The 23,251-nt window shown below is 35.4% G+C and overlaps 1 protein-coding gene across 1 annotated transcript in view; it reads right to left on the bottom strand.

The window, feature by feature from the left end:
- Positions 1 to 23,251, bottom strand: part of Xpo4 (exportin 4) — a 118,374-nt gene that overhangs the window by 8,576 nt on the left and 86,547 nt on the right. Inside the window, exons 10-18 of the mRNA XM_027941573.2 lie at positions 14,982 to 15,158; positions 14,265 to 14,407; positions 13,612 to 13,757; positions 12,632 to 12,809; positions 7,445 to 7,604; positions 6,417 to 6,586; positions 5,368 to 5,542; positions 3,285 to 3,578; positions 2,765 to 2,945 (exon numbers count right to left, since the gene is read on the bottom strand). Coding sequence (XP_027797374.1) covers positions 2,765 to 2,945; positions 3,285 to 3,578; positions 5,368 to 5,542; positions 6,417 to 6,586; positions 7,445 to 7,604; positions 12,632 to 12,809; positions 13,612 to 13,757; positions 14,265 to 14,407; positions 14,982 to 15,158 — 1,624 coding nt within the window. The remainder of the gene's footprint in view (positions 1 to 2,764; positions 2,946 to 3,284; positions 3,579 to 5,367; positions 5,543 to 6,416; positions 6,587 to 7,444; positions 7,605 to 12,631; positions 12,810 to 13,611; positions 13,758 to 14,264; positions 14,408 to 14,981; positions 15,159 to 23,251) is intronic.

The following is a 23,251-nucleotide window of genomic DNA, read 5'->3' as shown; positions in this document are numbered from 1 at the left end:
GGTAAATCTCTTTCTCAACTGCTTAACTTTCTTGTTTGCTCTACAACCTTTTCTCAGCATGGTGACATGAGGAAGTGCAGCTACACTGTAGTCTGAATGATAGAGAGGGTCTTTGCCCTCCAAATGTCTTTAGTAGTTCTACTATTTCTTTCAATAGAAACTTTGCAAAATATACCACGTATTAGTCCTGGAAGATTCCCAGGTCAAAAATCTTTCCAAAAATGCCAATGGCTTTCCCTTCATTGGAGGTATAAGCCCTACAGGATTCAGGAAAGTTAGTACAGAAAGTGTGCTACTCAAGGGAAGATCTCAGAAGGTGCACTTGGGGAAGGATTCTTCATCCACACTCCAGTGAGGAAACAGTGTCGGTTTCCCAGAGAGGCAAGAAGAAGAGGAGACCCAGGGCCAAAGTTGTGGCTCACTGGTAGAGCACTGGGTTCAATCCCCAGCACCACATTTTTTTTTTTTTTTTTTAAAGGAATAGATCCTACAAACTGGCCAGAGCCCTATCATTCCTAACATCTTGAAATGTTTATTTCTATTATAATTCCTCACTGGCCAGTGCTGGGGATCTAATATATTATATAAGCAGGTATGAACATGATGGAATTATTATTCTGGGAAAGAACATAATATTACCTTCCAGATAAGGCAGCACATCTAAAATGTCTACGGAACTTTCTTAAAATGTAGACTTCTCAAGTTAATAGGATGGACCTGATAGTTTCAGTCAGAACTGGGAACCTAGAAACTGATAATCATTCTAGAAATGAGAAATCTGAAATAATGAGCTGATTTATGAAATATAGGGGTACCTGTGACAGTAAATCATCTAACTGTACAAATGGTTTAATACTGGGTCACAGCTCCTTCTCAGCACAGTTCTTAACTCAGTACAGTACTTAAGCCTCCAAGAAGCAACAAACGCCCTGTAGGATGGTATAATGCACACTATTTGAGGGAGAAGCACTTTTGACCTGAAAAAGGTTTAACACCCTGAGACTGTGAAGCACAAACCAAAGGACTTAGAAAACATGGGAACGGCTGTTGCATGAGGTCCTGGGACAAAATGAAAAGAATTTGCTAAGGCAAAGTTTGGACAGTGCTTTTCAAACCATTTCACCATATTACCCATGGTTAACTTGAATAAACCTCCTAGACAGTGAACTTTGACAGTGTCTAGTACAGGACACATACTGGGAAAACCATGGTTCATTGAAGAAGGAGAATGACCAGTAAAGGAAACAGAGTAAGAACAACCTCAAAGATTGAGTGCAATGACTTAATTGGGGTGTTATAGCACTAATTTAAGAGACTCTTGAAAGGGAGAAGCCAAAAAGTCTACTATCACAAATGTCTGTATAACATAAACAACATAATGCTAGATATGGTTTGTTTCTCTTATAAAATAAGTTCTAGTTACCTTAAAGATAAGCTTGACAGTGGGGTTAAGCAACTGGGTGGGGGTAGATTTTACCAGTCAATAAAGAAAACAAGCAGGCTAACTGACTTTCCTCTTGTCATGTTATTAATGAGCTATTAAATTTAAGTGGCCTGTCAATTCTAGAACTCAGGGTTTTGCACTCCACTAGGGTTTCCCAAACTACACTCTACAAAGTGCTAGGTTTGTTGGGATGCCCACTTCAGAGAATACAGAGAAGTCAATAAAACATAACTCTGAAGAAACTGGAGTCTATGGTCACCTGCTGGGTTTTAAAATTGAATCCCAAATTACTACCTAAATACCTATGAGTAAGTGACTTAACCTCTCTATGCTTCTATTGCCTCCTCTTTAAAGTGAGAATAACAATGTTGTCTACTTCATCCTATGTGAGAAGAACAGGGCCTGATATTCAGTAAAAACTAAAAAAAAAAAAAAAAAAATGGCATATATACACAATGGAATATTACTCAGCACTAAAAAATAATAAGATCATGACATTTGCAGGGAAATGGATGGCATTAGAGCAGATTATGCTAAGTGAAGTTAGCCAATCCCTAAAAAACAAATGCCGAATGTCTTCTCTAAGGGGGGTGACTCAAATGGGGAAGAGAGGAAGAGCATGGGAAGATTACCTCTACATAGGGAAGAGGGGTGGGAGGGAGAAAGGGAATTGCATGGATGGTGGAAGGAGACCCTCATTGTCATACAAAATACATGTATGAAGATGTGAGACAAAAAAAAAGAATAGCGTTACCCTAGATTAGGTAGAGAAAAGTGATGGGAAGGGTGGGGAGGGCTGGGGAGATAGGAAGGATAGTAGAATGAAACAGACATTATTATTACTATGTATATATATGTGAATGCATGACCAATGTGATTCTGCAACCTGTATAATCAGAAAAATGATATTATACCCCATCTGATTCAAATGTATGATATGTCAAGGTCAGTGTACTGTCATGTGTAACTAAGTAAAACAAAGAAAGAAAGAAAGAAAGAAAGAAACCCTTTTTTGGAGATGGTGTTTGGAAACTATGTTGCCCAGACTGGCCCAAAACTTCTGGGCTCAAGTAATACTCCTGCCTCAGCCTTCTGAGTAGCTGGGACTACAGGAAAGCACCACTAGCCCAGCTGAAGACATTATTTTTATAAGAGGAAAGGCAGCAGGAAGGCTTGGTCTTTACCCTCACTTCAACAAAAGATATCTACTTTAATTTGTTTTGTAAACTGAACTTCAAGGGTTTTCACTTCAAACAATTTTTTGCTTTAATAAAAACAATAATCACAATCAAGTTTAAAAACCATCACACTATACTTTACCTGTGTCACTGAAATCTATGAATTCTTTTGACAGAAGGTTAGTAAGAAGTTCCATAATGAGAAGCAGGTCTTGGTACTGTTCTTCTTCAGCAGTAACATCTATTCTTTGCCTCCCTAAATTATTCTTAGAATATACTTGCAACAAAGTAAGGCAGGCTTCATATAAGTTCATAGCTTTGGACTGTAAGAAAACAAGCACAAATTATTCTATTTGGTAGAATCTAGCTGGGAAATAAGTAGAGAAGTTTAAATTTACTCTGAATTCAAATAGTAGCTATGATACTTGTTTAAGTGTTGAAACATTAACAGTAACAAAAAAACATAATTTAGCCTTTTTCTAAAACATTTTAGGGCAAGTTATATTATTAGACATGACTTCTCTGAATCATGAATTCTTTTTAAAAGTTTTCCTGAAGGATTTTTTGGAAAAATAAATTTATTTTAGAAAACATGCATCAATACATTATTGGAGCTTTGAAGAGTTTTAATCCTGAAGGAATAAAAACTAGAAAGTGCTCACCTCTCCAAGATAGCATATCTGTTTATGTGCAACTTCAACAAAAACTTCTATAATGAGATTGACAGTCTCTGGGGTATTTTTGTAAACTTCCATCAACCCAATGCAATTGGTAAGGAAGTCCATTAAAAAATTAAAAAGAATGGCTACATTGTCAATCTGAGTAGCCTCAGCAATGCCACAAAGGGCCTCCAGCGTAGCAGTGATTTCCTGCTTGATTTCCTCTTGCTGACACATCTGCTGAAAGTTTTCTTGGTTTATCACTCTTAAGAATCGCTGCTGAAGTGGCTGAAGAACCTATAAAAGTACAGCATAAACTTTCTAAACACGCTTTATTTAGTTCCTCAACTTGGATCAATATTTAGTTTTCAAATGATTTCTAATTATTGGAGGCAGCTCAAGCACAGAAAGTAAGGAATATATATACACACTACATTCTGGCATACACAAAGAAATGACACCCAAGTCATGAAATATCAGTTTTTCAGTACCATTCACAGAACTGTGCAATTTCATTCCATCTCTTTTCAAAGGATTAGCAAAAACATTTTTAAAAAAGATAAAAAGTTAAGACTTTACGGGGGGGGGGGGGGGGTCAGCAAAGTTTTTTATATAAAGGGTCAGAGTAAATATTTTAGATTGCACTGTGTGAAGTACAGAGCCATAGAGAAGATGTAAACAATTGTTTCAATAAGACTTTGTTTACAAAAACAGGCCACATTTCACCTATGGGCTGCAGTTTGCAAACCTCTGTTCTAATGAGCACCCAACACAAAGCTCTTGCCTGCTCTTTCTTTCCCTACTCTTCTTAGCAAAGAACACTAACTCCAGATCCTAAATCTTGTACTGTAAATATAAGTACTCACATTCATGGGAACAGTATCTTAATTCCATATGATACAATTATTTAAACTAGAAACATACAGTCTGTGACCTCTGACTTCCGAGGTCACACACAACTGTTGCTACTGTGCCCCTTCTCAGAAATTAAGAGCACTTTAGACACAAGGACTACAGGTCAATAATGTACATACACACCTAAGCCCTAATTCAAAACTTATTATATATAATATGTCCATGGTGGTTGTTATGAATTGAACTGTGTCCCTTAGAAATTCCTATGTGGAAATCCAATTCTCAAGCACCTCAGAATGTGAACTTATTTGAACAAAGAGTCATTGCAGATGTAATCAGTTAAGATGAGATCACACTGGAATAGAGTGGGCTCCTAATCCAATATAACTGGTGTTGCATCAAAGGGGAAATTTGGATGTGGATGCTCACTTAAGAAGAATACCATGTGAACACAAAAACAGATCAGGATGATGCATGTACCTATGAAGGAACGACAAAGATTGCCAGCAAACTACCAGAAAGTATAGATTCTTCCTTAGAGCCCTCAGAATGAACCAACCCTGCTGATACCTGATCTTGAACTTCCAGACTCCAGAATTATGAGACAATAAACATCTATTTTTTAAGCTACCAAGTTTACAGAAGCCCCAGAAAACAAAGTGGTTAATTTGTGTCTGTTTGCTCAAGACAAGAAAACATTTCACCAATTTTTAAAAAAATATTTATTCTTAAGTTTTAGGTGGACACAATATCTTTATTTCACATTTATGTGGTGCTGAGGATCAAATTCAGTGCCTCATGCATGCTAGGCGAGCGGCTCTACCACTGATCCACAAACCCAGCCCCCATTTCACCAATTTTTATGTCATAATTCAATCTTTCCCCCAATGCTGGGGATCTAACCCACAGCTTCATGCATGGTAGGGAAGTTCTCTGTTGTTGAGCCACACCCCCAATCTTAGATTTTAAGTTTAGACCCTCATTAGGCTTGGGAAAATATGCCTAAAATATAGAACATTTGATAATATTCAATGTTTCCACATAAGCAGGTATGGACAAATGATAAATTGAGTTATTTGTCAAGTAATAAGCTTCAACACATTCACTAGAGGAAAAAACATCAAAAAAAGCTATGACTGAAATATTTATATCCCCATAGACCATAGATACATAGATAAAGCAACTACAGAGTTACATGAGAGGGTGCAATTAAATTAGAGAGAACTATTACCTCTGTCCAATATTGTTGTTTGGTTTCTGTATCCATATGTGCAAAACCCCCTAAGACAAGAGCCTTCATCAGTGTCCTCTGCACAGGACTTGACAGGAAATTAAGAGGGGGACTGCGGCTTGCAAACTGCTTAGCTAGGTTCCACCAGTTTTCACACTGAATTACTAAGTTTGCCCTTTGGGTAGAAATAATAAAACATATATTACTTTCACATATATTAAGAAAATGAAAATTAAAGATAATTGGATTTTTTTTTTTTTGAGGTGGGGATCTCACTATATTGCTCAGGCTGGTCTTGAATTCATGAGCTCAAGTGATCCTTTTGCCTCAGCCTCCCGAGTAGGTTAGGCTATAGACATGCACAACTACAACCAGCTGGAATTAATTGATCTCACTTAATCAATTTTATAATCCGCAAAATATGGATAATAATAGTTACAGCAACCTTCAATCTCACGCTGACTGATAACTGAGACTGATATTGATTAAGTGAGATACCACATATGAAACTCTTAGGACAATATTTAGCAAATTATAAGAATTTGATAAATAGTAGCAACGGCAAGAGTATTGCCAACAATAATAATACTCATGTACAGAAAGAAAAATTAAAGTATTTTCAGAATTGCTATAGAAAGCACTAAAAACTCTACAATGTTAAGAGTTTAAGTATCAGGTGTTCTCATCTTTAAAGTTGGAAATAATGTTAACAGGATAACTGAAAAAAAAAATCAAGTGAGAATATTCTACACTCAAGTGTTTTTTAAAAACTATAAATTACTAATAAGACTTATGTTACTCTTAAGGTTCTCCGATGCCAAATCTTTGAACAGTCAATGCAATCTTCAATTATAACACAAGAAAGCCCCATCTACATTTGTTGAGATAGCATGATAACAGCTTAAAAAAAAAAAAAAACCACCACCATAAAAAATGTAGCATCTATCTGGACTTAGACCTGCAAACTACTCCCACACATACACCCCCATGGCATGAGTGTCTGTGTGCGTGCATGCACTGCCCCCCAGGCTCTCCAACAATGGGTTTACCTTTCTCTTCTTTCCACCAAAGTGACAAGGAGCTGCACAGTATCATTTGCAAGGTCTTGCTCACTACTCCAGACTGAGAGGTTACTGATGACTTTTTGTAAGAGGTAGCCAATAATCCACTGAGAACCTTCCGTATCTGCTCCAAATGCTGTACTGAATGGCAGACTTATCTTAAGAGAGAAAACAAATGTTGTGAGATCAGAAATATCAATCATCTGAAAAAATAATCCACAGAAAAACTGAGTCTAAATCCAAAGTAGTGCTTATTCACATTAATTTTATAAATTATTAATTTCTTAAGTCCAAAATGACATTCTCAATTCACTCTTTATTTTCCAATGTGATTTTTCTGTCAACTTTATTCTCTTACTAACACACTATAATGAATATATTACTCAATTTCCAAATAGCAGTCTGTTATCTTTTTGTTGTGGTGGTTGTACCAGAGATTGAACCCAGGGATGTTTAACCTCTGAGCTACATCCTCAGCCTTTTTCATTTTTTTGAGACAGGGCATCGCTAAGTTGCTGAGGCTGGTCTTGAACTTGCAAACCTCCTGTCTCAGACTGCTAAGTCGCTGAGGTAACAGGCATGTGCCACTGTGCCCAATTTTGTAATTGTATTTTTTTTTTTTTCATGTATAACATGATGGTTTTTTTTTTTTAAATTTTTTATTGTTGGTTGTTCAAAACATTACAAATTTCTTAACATATCATATTCCACACTTTGATTCAAGTGGGTTATGAACTCCCACCTTCACCCCATACACAGATTGCAGAATCACATCAGTTATACATCCATTGATTTACATATTGCCGTAATTGTATCTTAACACTGGTAAAATAAATAAACTAATAATGAATGTGATCTAAGAAAAGCCACAAAATAGCAGTAGAATTCTCAGCTGTCTTCAGTGCAGAAAAATGTTCCAATTCCATTTTGATGAGAAAAATCAATAAGAAAAATGTTCTCACTTTTATAACTATCATCATAAATCCAAAGGAAGTGTAGAAGTTTTACATTCTGACCTGATCATACAGTTTTTCATCCACAAGGAGATAAGTCTTGGCCCAGCGTTTTAGAAACCAAACAATATCTTTGCCCATTTGAGGGCTTAGTAGGTGAGTGAGATCTGCTCTTATTGCTCGAGATTCAACTTCTGAAACTCTTAGAACAGCAGACAATAGCCTGTAGGTATAAAACAGAAGTCATTTATTCTTTTATTGATTCAGAGGTTGTCTAATTATATTTTTTTCTTAAAAGTCCATTTTTATTCTCAAGTCTCTGGGTTTAGGCCAGTAAATACTTGAAAATATCATCAACAGGATTGTAGACAAATGCTTTACAATATTTCTAATGAGAATGACAAAGTTGGAGACAAGATAAAGAAAAGGAAGAAAGTCAACACTAGAGACATTATTGCACGTGCAAATCTCAGCATTACTGTCTAAAGATGAAAAATGGAGAAATATATAAAATTAAATGTTCAGAGTGCATGCCAAATTCTTTCAGCATTCCATCACTATCTAAAACTCCTTCGGTAGGCACAGCATGTGATTTTATACCATAAAACACAAGATCTGTTATGGTATAAGATCTGGAACTGACTCCTCTAGAATGTCTGCAGTACCAAGCCCTTATTTCCAAATCTGATAGACCTCAGTTTCCCATTAAACATGATTCCTAATAGTATTTTAAAATAAGAATCTTGCTATAAAGATTACATAAGTGCATATATTGTCTTTGTCCCCGCTACATAATTCATATGGCCAAGAGGTGTCAATAACATAGTATGATATTTAGGTAAGTAAAAATGTTTTTGTTCTGGGAGTGCAAGATGGGCACATAAGTCATATATATGTTTAACTTGACTTTAGCCAAAAGGCAAAGATACAATAAAATAACTTATTATAATACATTTAATAAATACTAAATAGCAATATTGTGAATCTAATCACTGAGGTTTGGTCTTTGCTCCTTTCCTCACCACTCTCAAGACTGAAATCTTTGGAATGAAATCAGATGAACATGTTTCCAGCTTCAATGTCTCAGAAGTACTAGATGATGCTGACCACTCTGTCCTTTTGAGAAAACTCCTTCCATTGGCTTCCCCAGCACCACATTTTCCACATCCCCCTTATCCATCTGCTCACTCTTTCCTATTCTTTAATGGCAGCCTCCTCCTTTTAAGTCAGAAGGTTTGTAAGGTTCTATCTTAGAACCTTTTCTTTTCTCACTATCCATGAACTCCTTATACAACAGTGCTCAAACTCTCAAAATTTATTTTAGGGGGTAGGTAAACAAAATATTCCAATAACCTCATTATTTCATTTATGTTAGTATACCAAAATTTCCCCATAAGATTAAATAATTTGCCAACACAGCGGCTGAGGAGAATCGCGAGTTCAAAGTCAGTCTCAGCAAAAACAAGGCACTAAGCACCTCAGTGAGACCCCAAATAAATACAAAATAGGACTGGGGATGTGGCTCAGAGGTTGAGTTCCCCTGAGTTCAATCCTCAGTATCTCCCCGTGTCCCACCCCCAACAACAACAACAAAAAAAGATTAAATAATTTTAGATCATTTCCAGCCTACCAGAATTCTAAATAAATGATTACATTAACACTATATGTTTATATACTAGAATTCAATCAGTGTTCTTATAGCTAACACCATCTATTTAAAATGTGAACAAAATTTTCTTTCACTTCCAATTCCCTATAGAACATTATCCTAATATAATAAATATACATGCTCTATTTGCTGATCATACTATGATACAACTGTCTAGGCTAACACAGTAGTGTTTTCTTTCCCATGTATCTCTGAATAAATATTACTTATTACCAGGATAAGCCACCATTGAACACAATTTGGTTTGTATTTTTCATTTTAATGGATAGAAAACAGTGAAAAAACTTGTTCATATTAATAAAAAGAAGGTATTTTTAAAACTGCAAGGTCACCCAATTATTTGAATTTCTTCTAAAGGTATATGACAAAAATCAGAGAGATCTACCATCAAAAATTATTTTAATAATCTCTTGGCTGACACTAGATTAGGTCCTATTCAATATTACATAACGCAATGGGATAAACTTCCTAATTGTACACTCATTCTAATAAACACTGCACTATTTGCACCTGCTCCTTTATTTGGCACTCTGTGATCTTTTATATACCTGCCAATCCCCACAGTAAAGTCAGAATGAGAGAGCGTCCACCTTTCTTTTGTCAAGTAGAAGAAAGGTGAATAACCTGTAATCCCAGCAGCTTGGGATGCTGAGCTGGGAGGATCATGAATTCAGAGCCAGCCTCAGCAACTTAGCAAGGCCTTGAGCAACTCAGTGAGACCCTGTATCTAAATAAAATATAAACAGGGCTGGGGATGTGGCTCAGTGGTTAAGCATCCCTGGGTCCAATCCCTGGTACCAATAAATTAATAAAAAGATAGACAGCAGCTCAGGCAGTGGTCTGGCAGACAGAGGGGAGCCCCAAGTGCATTCTTTCATCCTTTCTATCTCCTCTCCACCACATCCAACAATTAGCATATTCCTGGGAGCTCATTCAGACACACCTCTCAAACCCAAGCGACTTTTTCTACCTTCACTCCAAAATACTAACAAAATGCTTCCCAATTTGCTGTTATCCTTTAACTCTATCTTCCACAGAACATCACCTCTAAACAACTGGATAAGTTCACTTATCTATTGCAAATCCTTTCCCCCAGTTTCACTCCTACCTTATGAGCCCACCTATAGCACCCTCCCTGCCTCAACCTCATCTCACTCATCAGGACCAGTGCTCCTCCCATCACATTCACACACTAGCCACACCAAGTTTTCTCTCTCCTCACCTTTGCTTCTTGAGTACTGTTTGCCTTCCTTTCATTCTGCAAGTAGAAGCCCCCTGCCAGTAGACTAGGTACATACAAGTGTTCCTATACACTTTATTATATCCTCAGATCCCATCATGAAGGGGAATTGAAGACACTACTGATCAAAATATCTTCTATTTTTGCTATTCCAAGATTAATACCCCAATTCTACTTGAGTTCCTTAAGAATGCTATCTGAAAATACTGTATATTCTAGACAGCACTCAGTTTCCTAAATCAATCCTGGATTACATTTCCATTTCACAAACTAAAAGTCAACACAATAAATCAGTGTTTTTAACTTTTTTCATGGTTGACTTTTCTATGGTTGATCTGATCTGGATACCATCATATCCTTGAATTACTGCAACTAGCTACATATCTGGTCTTTTCACTTTCATCATTCACTCTTGATACAGCAGAGTAATCTTTTTCACACACAAGTAATTTTCCTGCTCAAAACTGTGTAATAGCACCCCAGTTCACTCAGAGCAAAAGTGAAAGATGCTATACAGTTCTAAAGACCTTATCTAATTTTTTTCTATTTTCCCAACACCATCTCTTACAAAATTCTACTTCAGTCTGCCTAGTCCACAATGGCTTTCTTGCTGTTCCTTGAACATGCCAGATATGCCCAGGGCATTGGTATAAGACGCTGTTCTCCTTGGAATGCTTATCCCCCAGACATCTTTATGGTTTCCATACCATCCTCAAGTCTTTGCTCTCAAATCACCTCTAAAAAAGGCCGACGTGCATCACACTGTTTAAAACTAAAATGATCCCTGAAGTCTTAACTCCTTATCCTCCTACTCTGCTTACATTTTTACCCACAGCATTTACTGTTTTCTAATATTATTTTACTTCTTGATCATCTCTCCTTTACAGGGAGCTCTATAGGAGGAGTGAATTTTGTTTATTACTGATATATTCCAAGCACCATTAATGTGACTACTACATAGTTAAGTACTCAATAATTATTTGTTAAATGGTATTTTCTTCAATAAAGGTGAACTATGTTTTTGGTAAAACAAGGAACATTTTTCCTAAACACCAGTTAATTTCACATTTAATTTTTTGGATTAAAAAAAAATGGGGACTTTTTTTTTTTTTAGGCGGGGGGTGCACAACCCTCCATAGTCTGTGCTCTCAGATACAAAGATGTTTTGCTCCCACACTGATACCTGGGACTGGAAAAAAATTTGAAAAAGCACTTAAAATACAAGGAAAGCACTCCTAATGGTACTACCCAGGCAAGAAATATGACAAAGAATACATGACAGCACCCTGAAATTAGTTGTCTTTGAAATTAACATTCACCATAAAACAAACCAAAGCAAAAGCACTGATTTCCACAGATACTGAATTTAAAGACTATAGTAATCCCAGAGAATGATTTAAAACTTTTCAAATAGAAAGTTTTATTTTAAAGGAAATGAATTCCCAAAGATTTCCTTGATATCAGCTTAGTATTACAACTTGGAAAAAAAAAATCACTTTTTCTTTTGTAGAGATTTAAATGATGCCCATGATTTTTCATTAAGAAAAGAATAGAAGGGATAGCAGCTTGTTTGAGTTACTGATTTTGCAACTGAAAAAAAAAAACAACTAATTTGTTATCATTACTGACATCTCTGACTGTATTCTTAATTTAAATTGAAAATACTCAAATTTAAAATACTATTTTCAAATCCACTTTTAAAAGTATATTTATTTATTCCATATTTACCCCTTCTTAACGTCACCATTAAAAATTATGAAAACTTGCCATTACTATTGGGAAGACTAAAGTGAATCCTCTCTCGTTGGAGGCACTATTCTACCTTGTGAATCCCCCAACAGGGTCTCATTGTTTCACATATTCAAGATAAATATTTCCATTTTATAAGAAAAAAATTAGTTTTCCTTAGGAAAGCCAAAGAAATGTAGTTTTAGCTTTCGTGAACAATAAACACATATTAACGTTCACCTGGTTCCTAAGAACCTCAAATTCCTGTTTCCCTCATTAAGGGTGCCTGTACATACCTCAGTACTATTTTCTGGTGGACAAGTGCTATGTTCATAGTACATTAGACCGAATGTCTCTTCCAAATCTCCTATTTAGAGTAATTTTACATTTATTTTCTTCAGTATTAGAAATAGCTGTCAATTCCCACCACAGTGGTGTTGCCTAAATAATACTGAGTACTTGCCATCCTTGTGTATTTCAAGGCTTCTCCAAGTTTTATTTTAGTTTGTGTATCCGATTTACAGCGTGCCTATCCCTCTGTTCATCTACCCATCAACTCAAAATTTATAAAACAGTATAAATTACAAGAGCACAGCTATAGAGTTCATATTACCTAATCACAGAATCTGTTCTGTTGTACCCTGGGATGGAAGAAGCCTTTTCTCCTGGAGATCCCAAAATTTGAAGTGTTGTATTAATGTCAACTTCAGATGAATGCTTAATGGAATATTCCATTATTTCTGGAGGTATTAGCGGAGTCTCTCCCTGAGTATCATCAGCTAAGAGGTAGCCTTCAGTTTAAAAAAAATTAAAAATGAACACTTAACAAATCTACATTTACCAAATTGCACTATAAATGTTTTCAGTTTTATTTGATTTATATACATCACATAAATTGATGTAAAAGTAAATCATAACTGTTAATCTGTTAATTTAAAGTTGGTGAGAAGAAACTTTCAATTTCTCAGATTATCAACCCTCAAAAATACAAAGGACAAATGTTTTCTTCATCAATTTTATAATTCATAGTGACATGTAGGCATTTGAATGCACTACCTTTTAATAATTTTCAGTAATATTGTCTATAAAGTTAATATGATTTCTATTATTCATACTAGAAATCAATATTAAAGAATGCCTTTCCAAAAGTCAAAATTTTCCCTGATTATTTAAAATAAACACTAATAGTATGGTGGTTAAGGAAGAAAATCCTAAAAGCCAGACGGCCTACATTTGCACTCTGGCTCCAAAAATTAATAGCAATGTGACCTTGGTCTACTTTCTTATACTCTTAGCTTCTTTGTCTGTTTGATGGGGATAATGATGATGATGGTAACAGTAACAATACTTAACAGTACGATTTTGGTAGAGTATGATGAGATCCACATGAAACACTTGGTGTGCAATAGGCAATGAATACATGTTAGCCAGTATTTAAAAAAAAACAAAAAATACATCCAAAGCTCTGTGGCAAATAACACTATACCCAAATTTTGTCCAATATTATAAATAAACTACTGTTTTTAATATATCAAGCTTCTTTTAGAGCTTAAACTGTTGACAACTACATTTTAAAAAGAAAAACTAACCAACCTGTAACTAAAATAAGCCAGTGAATATCTTCATAGAGATCATCAAGCATTTTGTTATCAATGGTGCTTGAACCAGGTGAAGCAAGTAATTGTTGCTGATGTCGCTGTAACTGACCATGGAGTCTTGTTACTCTTTCTTCTAATAAACTAAAAAAGAGGAAAAAACAAAACAATTAGCTTCATGAAGTTCAACCACAAAGATGAAGAACAATTTATAACTTCCCTATACTAGATAATATAAATTAAGATGTTAGCACAAAAAACAAATATACAAAAGTATTATAGTACACAATTGTTGTCATAGCACCATAGGAATCTAATTTACTATTTATGACACAGAAGGAAAACAATGCTTTACAAACAATCAAGGTTTACAACACGCATTTGAAAATTGGTTATTCCAACTTTTTATGATATGGGTCAAATTGTTTCTCATACCATGCTTTCCATAATCTCTCTGCCATCTATGCTGTAGTGCCTGGGCTCCAAATGTATAAGCCAAAGAATGGAATCATGAGTATGTTTCTGTCCATTGATCCAGTGTGCTGGGATACGGGGTGGGGGTGTTTAAAGTCTTTAAACACTTTAAGTGCTCTCCGGGGAATTGTGAATACAGAATATTTGCTCCATGGGGTTTCTTTGGACTGTGTGTACCTTGTCAGAAGAGGTATACAGTGTTCTGCAGCAATTCTTCCTAGCATTCCTACACTGGCTAGTTGATCAGAAAACTGGTCTCGATCATCTTCTTGAAGTTCACTTATTTCTTCTTCCTCACGAGAGGCTACACCATTGGCAGTCTATTACAGGTGAAAGAAAAAAACAATTGAGGAACTGTACTATCTTATTCAGGATTTTTTGAGGCCCTATAAAATAGCTTCAAAACTGCATATGGAAAGAAGAGCTGGACAAAGTCAACCTTCAGTGCAGCTATCCAGAGACTCCTTTCTAACCATGGCAACAGCTCTAGTGGTTATCAAAAGAGAGGCACAACACAAAAAGATGTAGAAATATCACTCACCAGTGCATAAAATAAACACAGCTAACTGCATACCCATAACCCACCTCCCACACTGGAGAACTTCACTTGTCAATAAAATGATCTTTTCACATTCCTGGTCCTTTGGATATAAGAAATCATTCATTAGCACTGCACAACTAGCAAGACAAAGGTAGGAAAATGAAAGATGAAAGGAGAGGACTATAAGTAACACACCCCCCTCGGCCAATATAAGAACTCATTTACACAACAAGGGCCACTTTTGCACTCAGCAAATTTTCTCAGGGGGCCTATCTTAAATGTCTAGTTTTATATACTACTTAAGATGAAACAGTCTATGATGATTCTTAATTACCGCCTGGCTTAAAACTTACCAAATTCCTTGTGCCATCTGGAGCAGCTAGGTGGCAGTGAATATAGGAATTAAAAACTTGAACTGCATGTTGGGTAAAAAAGCCTTTGTGGAAATGTTTGTCATCTTGGACCAAAGTTAGCCAGGACTCCAACAACTTATCATATGCTTCCATGTATACCATATCATCCTTATCAAGCTAAAAAAAAAAAAAAGAACATTCATAAAACAAATATCCAAAGAAAGAAATGGGCATCATAAAGAATCACACAGTTTATAAGTTGTTCCTTAAAAAAAATGATGATTCTTATTGTTTTAATTAAACTTCTAAACTTTTTCTAACTTAGTCTAAATAATTGTTAGGCAATCTGAAATTACTGTTTATTTTAGAAGACTACCTGTTCAGGACATTTTGGAGCATGTATTTTCTTTTAATTTTTTTTTTTTAGTTGTAGTTGGACACAATACCTTTATTTATTTATGTATTTATGTATGTATGTATTTATTTATTTATTTTTATGTGTTACCGAGGATTGAACCCAGCGCCTGGCACGTGCTAGGCCAGCGCTCTATCACTGAGCCACAACCCCAGCCCTGGAGCATGTATTTTCAAGCAAAAAGAGTCACTAACATTTTTCTAAAGTAAAGAAGAAAACATGTGGGCCTGGGGTTGTGGCTCAGCAGTATAGTGCTTGCCTAGCATGTGTGAGGCCCTGGGTTCGATCTCAGCACCACATACAAATAAAATAAAATAAATAAAGGTACTGTGTCCAACTACAACTTAAAAAAAAAAAGAAGAAAAAACTGTTCGAATAAAAAGATAAAATGGGCACTTTCTACCTATTTTCTTTTCCTTTTTTTTTTTTGGATGGTGTTGGAGCTAGGTGATTCGAACATTAACCAAACCATGATGCTACACACACACACAATTTTCTGCATAGTCTTAGTGAAATTACTAAGCTTGCTATTCCTAATTTCCTTTTTCCCCATTCTTTCTTATTCATGAAGAACTGCTGTTTCGGGGTTAAAGTTTTATACCAAAATTAAACTACTAAAAATAAGGGAAAAATTTCAGAGAAACAGGTAAGAGAGATGATCCACATCAACAGGCTAATTTATAGAGCTATTTGTGGTACAAAATCTCCCTGGGCAGAGCTAATTTGCTAAAAAGTCATTTTACCTTTAAAAGTTGCAAAAGCCAGGAGGGAGGAATAAGCTAGGAATTTCACACAACAGAAAGAATGCTGGTGAACCTGGAGTATATAGGGATAGGTCATGAAAGAACCTGAGGTGAGGATGGGGGTGGCAGGAAAAAACAGATTCAGAGAGCCTTGAAAGGAGACTAGGTTTTCTTCTAATTGCAGCAAAAAGCCACTGCAATGTTATAAACAGTGATGATAACACATGATACAGCTCTTTAAAAGAAAAGCACACTGCCTGCACTGCAAAGTATGATGGTGACTTGGGCCAGCAGGGAGATGTTGACAAGTGGCCAGACTAAGTGAAGACTTTGAAGGAAGGAAACTGAAAGTCTGAGGGAAAAGAGAAAGCAAAGGTGGCATCTGAAATTTTATCTTGAGCATCTGGAAAGATGGTGGTCTATTTCCTAAAATGCTAAAGACTAAATGAAATAACATGTACAAGGAAAGGAAGGTTTCTCTTTTGGACATGTTCAGTGCAAGATGTAAATAAAAAATTCAAGTGAGATGTTCAATTAACTGATATATATCTGCAATCTAGGGAAGAGGGTTGGAAATACAAATGTGGCATAGTTATATATATATTTAATTTTAAAATCATAAAACCAGGAGCATTCACTTAAAAGTAAGGTGTTGGTAAAAAAAAATAAGGACAGAAGAGGGAGTACAAGTCCAGTGGCAGAGTGCTTATCTGGCATGCAAGCGGCCCTAGTTTGATGCCCAGCACCACAAAAAAATGAATAAAAATAAAATAAGGACAAAGACAGAGCCCACATAGGGGCTTGAGGAAAACACTGACACAGAAGAAATACCAGGAATGTGTGATATCAAAGAAGCCAAATGTGCAAGGACAAGAGTTTGGAAACACACACAGAATATAGTCTAGTGTGTCAGAGCTATTCTTTTCTTCTAGTTTTAATTTTATCCTGATTCTATTTTGCAAGTTTTAAAAGACCATTTTATTTTAAGTGTTCTTTATGTAAGTTACAAGAAAGAAGTCTTATATGGTACAAAGAGAATTATTAAAAAAGACTTCTAATATTGTTTGAACTGTTCTGGAATTACTTTCCATCCTTCTCTCTAAGAGTTAACCACTCTTTCAAAAACGATTGCCTGATTTATGGAAAAGCAGCTGTGAAAGAAGCCTAATGGAGGGGGGAAATGCTTGAAGGGTTAACTAAAAATTAAACTAACTTCCTTAGGAATGTCTACTGAACAGAAAAGTCACATGGTGATTTACGTAAAAGAAAGCTTGCTATAGCGTTACTTAAAATAGTAGAATAAATAGTAAATTGATTTACTGAACCATTTCTCCACTGTGTACCAGTTAAGGACATAAGAAATGGCTCATAACATTAATGAAAAGCAATTATTTTAAGTCTAATTTATGCTTTAAAACCTAGAAAAAAGTATACTGAAACTATTAGAAGATGAAATTACAAGTATTTTGGTTCACATCTAATTTTTTGCTTTTTCAACAAGTATTAAAATTCCATAATTAGAATTTTTTAAAGTCCTACATGTGAATCAAAAGATGCCAAGAAAGACCGTCACTCAAATGATAACACAATTCAAGCTTCTTCTCAGCAAAAGAAACAATCAGTGAGGTGAATAGAGAGCCTAGAGAATGGGAGCAAATTTTTACTACACACTAATCTTTAGGATATATCAAGAACTCAAAAATCTTAACACCAAAAAAACAAATAACCCAATCAATAGATGGGCCAAGGAACTGAACAGACAGTTCTCAGAAGAGGATACACAATCAATCAACAAATATATGAAAAACTGTTCATCATGCATAGCAATTAGAGAAATGCAAATCAAAACCACTCCTAAAGATTTTATCTCACTCTAGTCAGAATGGCAGCTATTAAGAATACAAACAACAATAAGTGTTGGTGAGGATGTGGGCGAAAAGGCACATTCATACATTGCTGGTGGGACTGCAAATTGATGCAACCAATATGGAAAGAAGTATGGTGATTCCTTGGAAAACGTGGAATGGATCCACCATTTGACCCAGCTATCCCACTCCTCAGTTTATACCCAAAGGACTTAAAAACATCTGACTTAAAAACAGCATACTACAGTGATACAAACACATCAATGTTTATAGCAGCATAATTCACAACAGCTAAATTGTGGAACCAACCTAGATGACCTTCAGTGAATGGATATAGAAAATGTGGTATATATACACAATGGAATATTATTCAGCATTAAAAGAGAATAAAATCATGGCATTTGCAGGTAAATGTAGAGTTGAAGAATATCATACTAAGTGAACCAATTCCAAAAAACCAAATGCCAAATGTTTTCTCCGATATGTGAATGCTGATACATAGTAAGGATTGCGGGTGGGGTGAGGGAGCAGGGGAGGAATGGAGGAACATTAGATAGAGCAAAGGAGAAGGAGGGGAAGGGAGGGGGCAAAGGGGTAAGAAACATGGTGGAATGAGATGGACATCATTACCCTAAGTACATGTATGAAGACATGAAGGGTGTGACTGTACTTTGTGTCCAACCAGAGACATGAAAAATTGTTCTCTATATATGTACTATGAATTGAAATGCATTTTGCTGTCATGTATAACAAATTAGAATAAATAAATAAATTTTAAAAAACAATTCTATGTGATGGAATTTTGGGATAATCTTAACATTGCATAATTGTTTGAATTACTTTTTCCATTTTCATAACATTAGTAAGGAAATTCAAATTATGAATGTGAAGAACAAAATAAAAGTGAAAACTAACAACTTATAAGAAATTGACAAATTCCTACAAAAATCTATCTTGGCAAATTCGATCAAGGGATAAAAAGAAAAAAAATGAATATTCCCATATCTAACCACTTAAAAAATTTAGTTAAATTTTTCCCCCAAAGAAGAAAAGTGGTAGAGTGCTTGCCTAGCATGTGTGAAGCACTGGGTTTGATTCTCAGTGCCACATAAAAATAAATAAAATAAAGGTATTGTGTGCATCTACAACTAATTTTATTATTTATTTATTTTTACTTTTCCCAAAAAGAAAACACCAGTTTCAGTGGATTTATGGGTGAGACCTACTGAACTACTCAGAACCAAACAAAAACAAAACAACCAATTTTATACAAACTGATCGAAAGAGATGAGTCTGAGAGTAACATGAGAAGCTGGTTTCACTCTGATACTAAGCAAATCCAACAGTGCATTAAAAAAAAAAAAATGACATATCATGATCAAGTTGGACTCAGATCAGAAAGGCAAGGTAATTTTTGACATCAGAAAAATCTAGATATATGGGCTGGGGTTGTGGCTCAGCGATAGAGTGCTTGCCTAGAGCGTGCGAGGCCCTGGGTTCGAGCCTCAGAACCACATAAAAATAAATAAATAAAATAAAGGTATTGTAAATGAATGGATAAAAAAATGAGGCATATATACACAATGGAATATTACTCAGCAATACAAGAGAATAAAATCATGGCATTTGCAGGTAAATGGATGGAGTTAGAGAAGATAATGCTAAGTGAAGTTAGCCAATCCCAAAAACCCAAATGTCAAATGTTTTCTTTGATACCAGGAAGCTGATTCATAGTCAGATAAGGAGGGGAAGCATGGGAGAAATAGATGAACTCTAGACAGGGCAGAGGAGTGGGAGGGGAAGGGAGGGGGCATGGGGTAATTAATGATGGTTGAATGTGATGATCATTATTATCCAAAGTACATGTACGAGGACACAAATTGGTGTGAGTATACTATGTATACAACCAGAGATATGAAAAATTGAGCTCTATATACGTAATAAGAGTTGTAATGCATTCTGCTATTATATATATAAAAAAGAAAGAAAGAAAAAGATGGAAAGATCTCCCTTGTTCTCAGATAAGCAGAATTAATATTGTCAAAATGAAAAAGGAAAAAAAAAGATATTGTGTCCAACTACAACTACAAAATAAATCTTAAAAAAAAAAAAAAAGGGCTGAGGTTGTGGCTCAGTGGCAGAGCGCTTGCCTAGCATGTGTGAGGCCCTGGGTTCAATCCTCAGCACCACATGAAAATAAATAAATAAAAATAAAGGTATTGTGTCCAACTACAAGTAAAAAAATAAATATTTAAAAATAAATTAGCAAAATGAAGATATTAGCAAAATTGAAGATATAACTAAAAAAATAGTTAAAAATTTTAAAAAAAGAAAAGAAAAATCTAGATATGTAATTTACCACATTAATATATTATGCAGATAAGCTTTTAATTAATATCAATACCCACAAAAGACAGCTCAACATCCTACAGCAAACATTGTTCTTAATGATGAAATAGAAAAGGTTATCTTCTATTACCACTTGTTTTCATCAGTATACAAAGAGGAAAAAATAAACAATAACAGAAATACAAATTATAAAGATTGTAAAGAAAAATGCAAATTCTCATTATTCAGAGCAGATATCATCATCCATAGAAAATCAAACACTCTGAAGACAAACTATCAGCTGGGCACAGTAGTGGTGTGCCTATAATCCCAACAACTCAGGAGGCTGATGTAGGAGGATCATTAGTTTGAGGTCAGCTTCAGGAACTTAGTGAGGCCCTCAGCCACTAAGCAAGAACTTGTCTCAAAATAATAAATAAAAATGGGGTAGGAGCCAGGCAGTGGCATGTGTCTGCAATCCCAGCAGCTTAGGAGGCTGAGGCAGAAGAATCCCAGAATCAAGAATTCAAAGCCAGTTTCAGCAACAGCAAGATGCTAAGCAACTAAGTGAGACCCTGTCTCTAAATAAAATACAAAATAGGGCTGGGTATGTGGCTCAGTTGTTGAGTGCCCCTGATTTCAATCTCTGGTACCCGCATTTTTTAGGAATATAGTTCTGTGGTAAAGTACCTCTGGATTCAAACCCCAGTGTGTGTGTGTGTGTGTGGTGGTTGTGGGGTTATTAGAATCAATAAAAATTCTGAAATGTTACTAAACATCTCAATATACAAATGCTAACTGCATGTCTTATGCCAGAAGTAATCTGGAAAATAAAGCTTACAAAAGATATGACATGATACCAACAAAAATGAGTTCTTAAAAAATATTTGTTCCTTTGTTGAATAAATAAGACCAAAATTAATATAAAGAAATGCCACAATCATGAACAGAGAAAGTTAATACTGTAAAGATGCTCACTCTTTGTAAAAATTCATTATAATAGTAATCACAATTCAACTTGATGAACTGAATATTTTACATGGAAGAACAGAGGACCAAATATATTCAAGACTCTTCTGATGGAAAAAAATGAGGTGATGTAACATGTCTACCACCTAGCCAGACTTCCTGTTAGGACTGTTATACAAAAGTACAGAAATAAACAGAAATACCCACTTATACATGAAAACTAAGTATGTTATAGCTATGGCCCTGTAGATCATCAAGAAATAAAGTACTGCCACGCGTGGTGGAGCATGCCTATAATCCTAGTGGCTCAGGAGGCGGAGGCAGGAGGATCATGAGTTCAAAGCAACTTACCAAGTCACTAAGCAACTCAATGAAACCCTGTCTCTGAATAAAATAGAAAATAGGCCTGGGGATGTGGCTCAGTGGTCAAGTGCCCCTGAGTTCAATACCTGGTACCCCCACTCCCAAAAATTAAAAAAAAAAAAGAAAGAAAGAAAAAGAAATAAAGTACTATTCAATACTATTCAATAAATGTGCTGGAAAATCCTGTTATCCATGTAAAAAAATTAAACTGGATTTCTACTTGAGTTCTAAGATGATAATATAATGAAAGGCAAACTATGAAATATTTAGAACACAAGAGGTAAGGTCTAACAAAAGAACTAAAATCACAAAGGAAATCATCATCATCATCATCATCATCATCATCTCAACTATGGTAAGATGAGAATGTGTTCATCACAAGATACCACAAAGCAACATGGTATCCTGGAACAAAAAGAGGATATTGGTGAAATCCAAATAAGTCTGTAGTTTAATACCAAAAATATATCAATGTTAATTTATAGTACAAAAAAACTATGGTTATGTAAGAGTAATATTAGGGGAAAACTAGGTACAAGACATATGGAAACTCTCTGTTCTGTACCTTTGCAACTCTGCTATAAATCTAAACTTATTCCAAATTAAGAGAAAAGACCATAAAATGAAAAGGGGAAACAAAACAGGGGAACAGATCTGCAACACAAACCAACAAAAAATTAGTACACAGAACATTAAAAAAAAAAAACAAAACTGTACAAATCATTAAGATCAACAACTCAACAGGAATATGGTCAATTGGAGGGCTGGGGATATACTTAATCATAGAGCATTTGCCTAAAACGCACAAAGCCTGGGTTTTAAAACCCTGGTACTACATAAACAAACAACAGCATTAGAAACAACAAATCAAAAACAGCAGTGGACAGGAACAAGCATTTTGAAAGAGGAATCACAAGAATTGCATCTACAAAGCTTAATGTTATTAGTCTTTGAGAAAGCAAAGACTCTACTTTAACTTGTTTAGTGTTTAATGCTGGAGTGGAAATGGATCAAAGAAAACTCATACACACCACTCATGAACATGTATATAGACCCAATTACTTCAGTAAATACTTTGACACTACCTTATAAAAGTGAACATTTACATATCCTAAAATCCAAAAATTTCACTCCTAAATTTAAACCTTAGAAAAATTCTCAAAAGGACTGGGCACACTGGTGCACACCTGTAATCCCAGTGGCTCAGGAAGCTGAGTTAGGAGGATCATGAATGAGTTCAAAGCCAGCCGCAGCAAAAGTGAGGCATTAAGCAACTCAGTGAGACCCTGTCTCTAAATAAAATACAAAATGGGGCTGGGGATGTGGCTCAAATGTCAAGTGTCCCCGAGTTCAATCCCGGATTGAAAACTGAAAATTCTCAAAAGGGCTGGGGATGTAACCCACACTTGACTAGAATGTGTGAGCCTCTGGGTTCAGTTCCCAACACACTCGCGCAGACATGCACGCACACACACATAAAAGAAAAAGAAAAAGAAAAACTTTCAAAAATATAAAAGAATATTTATAGCAACACTGTAATGACAAAGGAGGGAAACTCAAAAATTCATTTATAAGAGAATGGATAAA

Source organism: Marmota flaviventris, chromosome 4 (genome assembly GCF_047511675.1).
Source record: "Marmota flaviventris isolate mMarFla1 chromosome 4, mMarFla1.hap1, whole genome shotgun sequence".
Classification (NCBI taxonomy): Eukaryota; Metazoa; Chordata; class Mammalia; order Rodentia; family Sciuridae; genus Marmota; species Marmota flaviventris.
The sequence above is the reverse complement of the archived record's forward strand: the minus strand, read 5'-3'. Positions and strand labels throughout refer to the sequence as shown.